Source organism: Drosophila navojoa, chromosome X, assembly GCF_054131105.1.
Source record: "Drosophila navojoa isolate 15081-1374.11 chromosome X, UAZ_NAV_1.0, whole genome shotgun sequence".
NCBI classification, from domain to species: Eukaryota; Metazoa; Arthropoda; class Insecta; order Diptera; family Drosophilidae; genus Drosophila; species Drosophila navojoa.
Genome location: NC_142895.1, coordinates 3,588,061 through 3,597,358, shown reverse-complemented (window position 1 = coordinate 3,597,358; position 9,298 = coordinate 3,588,061). Strand labels below are relative to the sequence as shown.

The following is a 9,298-nucleotide window of genomic DNA, read 5'->3' as shown; positions in this document are numbered from 1 at the left end:
CTTGCAGCCGACGTTTACTAACAGAATGTTAAATCATATTGGCTATGTTAAGCAAATGCAGCCCTGATACCGAGCCTGCACAGAGTTGACAGCGCTTTTTATGCATTTCTCTGTTTGGTGTTTATGTTTTTTTAATTGAAATGAGTATTAACTGGATTAAAATAACCGAGCGGTAATTTATCTAAGATGCATTCATGTGAATTATCACTCACGTGCATTACATTTGTCATTCAGCGCACGCGAAGGAATCAAAATCATCAATGCTCTGCCCTATGATACGTTCACCACAGTTTTGCTCTACGTCCACCGCCAGATGAGTCCGGGGAGCTCTGCTGCAGTTGCCTCTGCTGCCTCGGCCGCTGGCGTAGCGAATACAGCTAATAGCTCGGGTAGTGCCGCAGGCAGCACGACAGTGGGCACCAGTGTCACAACCACCGAGCGCACGGGCAGCAGCATTGAGACGAGCCACACGAGCAGCGAGCCTGAATATACACTGGAGGAGCTGGAGCGCTTGGTGGGCGTACCCCGGGCAGACTTTTTGCTGTTGATCAAGACGTTCTCGTATATTTTGCGACGCATTTCAACGTTTATCATCAAGCCCAGTCATTTGCAGCGCGAGCTGCGTGAGAAACTCCAACTGCAGGATGAGGCCAAAATCGATGCCATTCTGCGGCTATGGGTGAGGCAGACGACACCCATGCTCAACAATTTGGCCAGCGAGCGATACGAGTCGAATGTAATTGAGGATATGGCATGGAAGCTGAATGTGGAGATTGCCTCGCATTGCCAGCAGCGCGAAAAGACCGCGCTGGCTGTACTCCAGCTGAAGACGGCCGCCGGCGAGGATATTAATTTTGAGATGACGCAGCCGGAGCTGCTGCAGCTGTTCAATCAGTTCGAACACATTCAATCGGAGCTGGATGCCACATTGGCGAATATGAAAGGCAACGAGAACGAGAACTGAATGAACTGAATTCGACCCATATTTATGCAATATTCCCCAAGCATTAGCGCAGGCTGTTTGTAAGACTTATGTATATATTAAATTGTTAAATTTGTTTTTTTTTTTTTTACGTAATTTAAATTAATTTTATTTAGAAATGAGCTACAATAAAATTGCATTCAAATAACGCAGCAAATCAAATAGGGATAAGTGCAATCGATAGCAATAACGATAGCTAACATCGCAAAAGTCGGAAAAGTGTTTGATAACGTTTAACTTTCGTTAAGTTGTGCGGCCCATCGATGTGAGCCGTTGACATTTGAAATGAAATTAGAATTGGTTTTGGTTTTCTTGCTTTTTAATATGCATTTCATTGTTTTTTTTTGCTTGTTTCATAATTCTACTGATAAACATTACAAATTATTACACTGATATAGATGTACCTTTTTATATATATATATGTATATATTGTATATGCATATGTATTTTCGTTTATGTATAAAATATGTATATGTGTATATCAAGTCGAAACTCTTGCAGACTTGTTAGTTATTCATTCATGCATATGTATTTAGTTTATACTCGTAAGTAATTAGGTTTGTGTGTGTGTGTGTTTTCAATTAATTTTTTATTTTTAGTGTGAATTGCACATTTGTGGCCTGTGGGTCAATGGGGGATCGTTGTTTCCATATAGTATATATAACTTTTTCCTGTTTCCTAGACTAAAAGCAAAACATTTCTATTGCACATTATCAACTAATTTCAACTAAGCTGGAACCAATTGTGTGTTGGCAACTGAAATTATACTACATTCGTTATATTTGTTTCTCTCTTCCTATTGCTAAATGTTTATTGTTACTGTTAGTTTTTAGTTACTCTTTTCTGCTTGCTACTTTCGTGTGTGTGTGTGTGTGAGTCTATGTGTTTGAGTGTGTGTGTGTTGAGTGTGTTTTGGCACCGGCTAAATGCTTATGTTTATTCGCTTACTGTTAAGCTACAGAGGCTACATTAACATTCGGTTGTTTTACATTATTTGTATGCAGTTGTATGCATTCATACAAAAACCATTAACGAAATTCTGTTGTTTTTTTTGTTGTGTAAATGATTATCGCCTGGCAGTAATGCGTTGGTCATTTGTGCTTTTGTTGTTATTCTTGTTGTTGTTGCTGTTGCTCGGTGTACGGTTTCTATTATGTGTCATTACATGTGTTTCTCTTGAGCTAACAGCGCCTTGTGCTTTCGTTGAACAGTACCGCGCGCTGCTAGCTTACATGTTGCATGTTAAACGTTGTATTGTGTCTGTTAGGCTAACAGCGCCTTGTGCATTACAGTACTGCGCGCTGTTAGCTTGAACATTATTTTAAAACGGAAAATTTGCTTGAAAATAAAAAATAAACACAAAAACTTATAATTTTTTTCTTTTTCTTTTTTAAATAAAATTCTATATAATTAAACAATATTAAAGTAGCACATACACATACATCAAAAATTACACACATATACAAAGGTAATGTTTATATATATAGTTTATCAATTAAAAAAAAAAAATAGAAATATATTAAAAATTAGATTGATACAAATTGTTTGCTTTATCATATTGTTTAAAACTATGTAACTGAAATATTGCAATTTTTACATTATACATTTTACGTATATGTACACAAGAATGTGTTATACATATATATATATCGTATATCGTATATATATATATCGTAAGCAGTGCTTAACTTTCTTTTAGTTACTTCATATATATGGAGATATATATATGGTATAGTATATGTATATAAAAAACCATTTAGCGCTCGTTCTCCTCTTCGTCTTCAACTAACATTTAGTGTACAAAAAATTGGAAGTTACATATAGATTTATATATATATATATATATATGTATATGTATATGTTTACAAAAAAATTGTGGCTAGCGATAAAAATAAGTTTTTTTTTCGTATTCATTTCTTTTGTTTTGACAATTAGTTTTATAATAATAATAATAATAATAATAATATCGGTAGTTTCCATTAGCAGCGTTTACAGAGTACAAGACGAGACAGGATTGGATTGATATATATATGTATATATATCTATATATCAAGGGTATATAGTATTGTATTTGGAAGAAAAGTTGCAACGCCCTATATCTCTCTATATATATCGATATATCGATATATACATATATATAGCTCTTCGACTTTGAAATCGTTTTTCTCTCAAATTTTTGAATATTTTCCCCACATTTACATATATAGAAAAAGTGCTCCAATCCAGACAAGTCGTACGATATACTTACATACATACATATATGTATGTATGCATGTATATATATATTGTATATGGGCTATATCGATAGCATAATATCAAGCGTTACTTATCGAGTTGATCTTAAGTAAAAATTTAATTATTTAGTTTGCCACATCGGATTCATCGCATTGCTTCTACGTTTCGGTTGCAGGTGGGCGTGTGGGTTAGGGTAGGTGGTGTTGCAGTTGTGGGCGTGGCTATCGTGTCAATCATCAATCGTTCAGCTTACATGCCCGATTCCGCAATGCCCTCGTCATCTGCAAGCATTATCTAATATTAGCATATGTTAAGAAAATATCATTTTAGTGGAGCAAGCAAAAACATGAAAACGCCTTCGTCAGACCGAAGTTCAAATACCCTTGCAGACAGAGAGATGTGTGATCAAATATGTATATATGTGATATCTCGGATAACTTTGGCTTAAGATACGAAAGTTTGTCTCTGCTAAGAATTAGAAGAGCTGTGCAGTCGGGCTTGACTGACTACATAATACTCGCACTAAAAATCTATGCTGCAATCTGTATATACGTATTACGACTTGCCACGCCCCTATACTTATAGCTCTAGCTATGAACTCAGCTCAGCATTTTTGGCTTTTTCTACATATATGCATAATTCCATATATCATGATTAGTCTATGAGTAGTCAATAGGCAGTCGATCTTAACTATATTGGTCGTATGTACGTGTGCTTTTCCGTATTCTCGACCATTTGTCTGTACTTCTAATTGTCTGTCTGCTTGTCTGTCTGTCTGCCTGTCTGTCTGTCTGTCTGTCTGTTCTTCCATATGCCCGTTTGTTCGTCCCTCTGATTGTACTTCTGCTTGTTTGTCTGCTCATCCGCCTGTCCGTCCATCTATCCGTTTGTCCGTCCGTCTGTCCGTCCGTCCGTCTATCCGTTTTCCATCCGTCTGTTCGGCCGTTCGTTTGTACTTCTACTTGTCTGTCCGTCCGATCCGTTTGTTCCCCCGTCCACCTGTACTTCTGCTTCATTCGCCTGTCCGTCCGTCTGTCTATCCGCCTGTTCGGTCGTTCGTCTGTTCTTCTACTTGTCTGTCCGTCCGTCTTTCTGCCTGTCCGTTCATCTGTTCGTTTAATCGCCCATCCCATTGTACTTGTGCTTCTCTGTTCGTCTATCTATTTGTCTGTCTGTCCGTCCGTTTCCTTGTCCCTTCTTCTGTACTTCTGCTTGTCTGCCTATTGGTCTCTCCGCTTGTCCGCTCGTCCGTCCGTCCGTCTGAAATCCATCCATCCATTCGCTTTTGGACGTTGCATACACCCAAAATTGTTTAGTTTAAGCACGGCTAAAATCGACTATAACTATACACTGCCTAGGAACTCAAAAGATTTGCTTAGTTCAAACAGACGAAATTGACTTAAAATTGATAAATATATACAATGAAATCCGCTCAAAGGTCCGTCGTTATATCCGAAATACGCTATAACCATATAAGTTTACTTAGTTAACTTTGCCTAGGGACCAAAATTTTCGCTGCAAGAACCGTACGAATGCTCTAAGCGGAGTCGTTATAGCCGGATTCTACTGTATTTTCTATAATAGATTCAATATATAAAGCCCATATGCCCTGCTGCAAGGGTATTATAACTAAAATTAATAAAGCAAGCTAACATACAGCAACAACAACAACAACAATAATAATAATAATAATAATGATAATAATAATCATAATAATAATAATAACAACAACAAATACAACGTGAAACATGCAGCAGAAAGAGTTAGCTTTAAGTGTGTTAAGCATGCAAGAGCGAGATAGACTGAGAGAGAGAGAAAGACAGACAGAGAGAAGTAGGTAAGCTAGAGAGTGAGAGAGAGAGAGCGTATTACAAACCCATAAACGGATTGGCATAGATAATGCCGCCATTGCCATTGCCAACGTTTGAGCCCGGCTCCAAAGCGCATTTGCCTGCTGCGCCGCCGCCGCCCCCCATGCCGCCCATGCCGCCATGCCCAGCGGCATTACCCAACCCATTACCAACACCACCGGCACCACCGTTAGCTGCTGCTGTTGCGGCAGCGTGACCCTTTTGCCCCTTCACCAGGTGATCGCTGTCGCCGATGAGCGTTGCCAGATCGTCGTCGTCGCCGTGGCGCGTGTTGCAGCTGCTGCCCAGCAGCTGATCATAGCAACTGACATCGGTGCTAATCACATCCACCTCGATGTCGTCGTCGTCCTTCTCCAGGCTATTCCGATTGCTGCCGCCGAGCGAGCTGTGCAGCGCATGGGAATCCTCGTAGCTGCCGCCGCCGCTGTCGTCGTTGGCATTGTTTGACTTGGCGTCGATGTGCGTCTCGAACTCGTCGTGCATGTAGAGCACATCCTCCACATCCTCGACAACTAGCCCGTCCTCCACCTCCTCGTCGTCCTCTTCGTCTGGCTGTTGCTGTTGGTGTTGCTGTTGCTCTACCGCCTCCTGGGCCTGCTCTTCCGCCTCCTCCTCCTCCTCCTCCTCGCCCTCCTCGTCCTCCTCCAGCTGCAGTGCGAGCTCCTCGCCCATCTCGAGCGAACGCCTGCTATAGACTTCCTGCTCACCAGTCGGAGTCGATGCAGTGGGCGTGGCAGGCGCCGCCGACTGCTGCTGCTCCTCGGCATAGCTCAGCCGGCCGCTGGCCGTGATCAGCTCATGGCTGAGGCTGTTCTTGATGTCGCTGGAGCTGGCGCTGAACGTGATCAATTGGGATTTGCGACGATGCTGGAGCGTATTGTAGCCATTCGGCGGCAGCGAGCTGGTCATGATGGGCGCTGCCGACTGCTGCGATTGCACACCCTCCTTGGAGTCGATGTCCACGCGGCTGCCCTCCTTGCAGATCATCGAGCTGGGCTTGTTGTCAACCAGCACGATAACCACCGAGTTGTTGTTATCGCTCTGGTTGACAACCGCCGAATGTCATCTGTCCGGCGCATCGACGCCGAACGAGCTCATCGAGTTGGAGCCGAGACCCATGCCCATGCCCATGCCCATGCCCAAGCCCAAGCCCAAACCCAGCCCCAGGCCCAGTCCGTTGCTGGTGTTACCGAAGCTGCTGCTCGTCAGCGGCTGCTGTTCGTCGTGGTGGATCGCCGCGTTCTCGTCATCGATTGCCTCCAGTTGGTGGTGCAGTTGCTCCTCGATGGTCGCCAATATGGCGCCATGCTCCTCCAGTTGACCATCTTCGCCTACTTGCACACGCATATGCCATGTGTGCGTGTGTGTGTGTGTCAATGTGTTGGTGTGTATGTGTGTGTGTGTTAGAAGAAATTTGCATTTTTGTTAGTTATGTCGCCGAACCCAGCACCAAAATGTGTATAAAATGAGCTCTGCTCACGTGTGGAGTGTGCACGACTAGTAGATACCCTATAAACTCTATTCAGTTGACTAGTTCATAGATAATAGTTCCTCATATCACATCATATTGGGATGATGAACGGCTATTTAGCGGCTATGCTGTCAATCGATATTTATCGATAATACACTGCATCTCTATATTTCCTAATAAGTTGCTTGATTGAAACGTAGATTCGTAGAGATTCTTATTAAATACCACTAAATAGCTCATAGCTGCATCAGCATTCTATCGATAGTTATCGATTTTACGTATACAGAAGAAGTAGACAATAGTCTGCTACAAAATGGCAATGGATAATCATAAATTTGCATTGCTTATACGAATAGCATTTAAAATCTTCATGGAAACCACGTTTTGCCATCGATATTTATCGATGTACATGCTATCAATAATTTATTGCACATTAAAAACGAAAATATTGCTTGTATGACATCAAACTATTAAATCCTCAGACTCATCTCTTCCATAAATCAATTGACTAAAATGTGTATTTATCGATATATCTACATATATCCTCTAGCTTTATCTACTTTTCCATGGCCTAAAAACTATTCATATAGACCAGAAACATTTTGTTCATCAAATCTTTACGATAGGCTGTCTTAACTTGCAATCGATACCTATCGATAACATGAGTCTATCAATTATTGTGTTTATATATATCGAATATATTGTCTATTCTCAGTAGTATAATGCACTTAATTATTCTCTCAAATCGAACTCCTTCTGTGATATTTTCGTGTACAGGGTATCTGCAAGTCGTGCCCTTCACGTTCTAGCACACATTTGCTCACACTTGTGAGCAGAGTACTTCCAGTAAAAAAAAAAACTAAGCACAAATTCTGTGCAGCATTTGTGGGTTAGTGTTAAAAGAAACGAGGCGTTTCGCAACGAGCGGCCCAGCACCAGGCAACAACGGATCCTACGTGAATCGCCGCACCTACCTTCGAAGCCCTCGTTGTCGTCCATGACACGGGCCGGTCCGACAATGTTCTCCTTGCCCTCGAGCACCGCCAGCAGGCACTGATGTATACAGATGTACTGCTGCTCCGTTTGCACCATCCAGACGCGCTCTGCATAATGGGATTGGAGTTGGATTAACTGGGAGCTGACAGAGAGAGAGAGAGAGAGAGAGAGTGGTCTTACCCTTGCGCATGGCATAGACTATGCCAAAGATGTCCACATAGTCGGACGTATTGATCTGCTGCAGTATGCGATCCAGTGTGATGAAGGTGCCGGATCTGCCAACGCCAGCGCTGCAGTGCACCAAAATGGGACGCTGCTCGGCGCCGATTCGATCTCGGAATGCCCGAACGAAACGGACGAGCGTCTGGGGTGGATTCGGTACACCAAAGTCGGGCCATGTGATGAAGTGGAAGTGCCGCAAGATGCGCTGTTCACTGCCCTGTAGGTGAGCGAGAGAGAGAGAGAGGGAGAGAGTGAGAGGGTGAGTGAGTGAGGGTGAGCATAAAGAAGAGGCAGAGTTATATAGTGTAGGGTAGTGTCAGAAGCTCAGGAGGGAATATAGGGCTAAAGTAGTTGAGTTAAAACTCTAGGAAATATCGCAAGAAGCGTTAAACTTGAACAGAGGAGGGAGAAGAGCTCCGAGATATCTCTTGAATACAGGAAATGTAGCAAAAATCAGTCAGAGCTGAACGGAAGAGACGGGGAGAGGAGGGAGTAGAGCTCCGATAGATCCCTTGGTAAAGTGAGTGTAGGAAATGTCGAAAAGACAATCAGAACTGAAGAAAGAGAGAGAGAGAAAGAGTGAGAGAAAGAGAGATGGGAAAGAAGGTAGAGCTCCGAGGTATACCTTGGTAAAGTGAAAGATCAGCTCGATATATGAATCCCAGTCAAGTGAGATTCAATAAGGGGCTAGACGGAAGCTGAGGCTACTTACTCGACACAGCATAAACTCGGTCATCACCCAGTCGGCGTAGTGGCTATCGTTGAGTATTTGGACCTTGATGTCGCCATAGAAGACGGGCACCGTATCGTTGGGCCAGTACTGATCGCACTTCTCGCGGCCCTTCTCGAAGCACCGGGTGAGCATCACAATCGCCCGGGAGTTGCTCTCCCAGCACATGCGCCAGAAGTCGTCGCGTGTGGAGTGCAACGGCCCCTGGGTGACTATGAATTCGCGCGGCGAATTGTGGCCGGGCACATAGTTGGCATTGATGTAGTCAGAGCCCTCGTCGTCGTCGACGGGCTGCAGCTTGAAGCGCGAGTGATCGTAGGGCAGAATGTTGGTGAAGCGATTCTTTGGCCGATTGCAGGGCAGGTCGGCGAATGTGCAGGGCTGATCCCGGCCGACATGCTTCAGCTCCTCGAACTCCTCGCTGAAACGGAAGTCCGAGTCGGCCGACATGAGCCGGTAGTGCTCCGCAAAGTTCTTGATCAGAATGGGACGATTCTGTTCGATGACGCTGTCCGGCAGGGACATATTATCATTGGCTCGCGAGTCCTTCGTGGTCTTGCGGCAATTGTTGCGACGCCTCTTGTAGAACAGCACCGTGAAGAGCAGCACGACGATAATCGTCAGGGGCACTGTGACGGCCACAATAACCGTCGAGTTGCCTTGATCTGCAATGAGCGCGACAGCGAGGTAGAGTGACAAAGAAAGAGATTGGATTAGTTACATTCAATCGTAGTTGAATTGGTTTATCCTGGATAAACGGCTTACCCGGTGAGCTCAGCAGCTCTATAAAT

The 9,298-nt window shown here is 43.5% G+C and overlaps 2 protein-coding genes across 4 annotated transcripts in view; one reads left to right on the top strand and one right to left on the bottom strand.

Moving 5' to 3' along the window:
* The first annotated feature begins 39 nt into the window (after nt 1–39).
* Vlet (COMM domain containing 10 protein valette) lies at nt 40–1,127 on the top strand. Its single transcript, XM_018108334.3, has 2 exons — nt 40–172; nt 235–1,127. The coding sequence occupies exons 1-2, from the start codon at nt 141–143 to the stop codon at nt 962–964; spliced, it is 762 nt and encodes a 253-aa protein (XP_017963823.1). The 5' UTR covers nt 40–140; the 3' UTR covers nt 965–1,127.
* A 1,558-nt stretch (nt 1,128–2,685) lies between these two features.
* The window catches only part of Ptp10D (Protein tyrosine phosphatase 10D), a 66,094-nt gene continuing 59,481 nt past the window's right edge, over nt 2,686–9,298 (bottom strand). The window contains exons 10-14 of one of the 3 annotated variants that reach the window (XM_089263161.1): nt 9,273–9,290; nt 8,490–9,172; nt 7,736–7,994; nt 7,534–7,662; nt 2,686–3,498 (exon numbers count right to left, since the gene is read on the bottom strand). In XM_089263161.1, coding sequence (XP_089119287.1) covers nt 3,467–3,498; nt 7,534–7,662; nt 7,736–7,994; nt 8,490–9,172; nt 9,273–9,290 — 1,121 coding nt within the window. In that variant the 3' untranslated portion in view covers nt 2,686–3,466. Of the gene's footprint in view, nt 3,499–5,923; nt 6,420–7,533; nt 7,663–7,735; nt 7,995–8,489; nt 9,173–9,272; nt 9,291–9,298 lie in introns of those variants that run through there. The other 2 variants (XM_089263160.1, XM_089263162.1) reach the window with 2 other exon arrangements.

What these genes read in the sequence shown, in the direction of transcription:
- Vlet (XM_018108334.3), top strand. Translation starts at nt 141, where the DNA reads ATGAGTATTAACTGGATTAAAATAACCGAGCG. An exon ending in TGGATTAAAATAACCGAGCG is followed by an intron (nt 173 to 234) that starts GTAATTTATCTA and finishes TTTGTCATTCAG; the next exon opens with CGCACGCGAAGGAATCAAAA.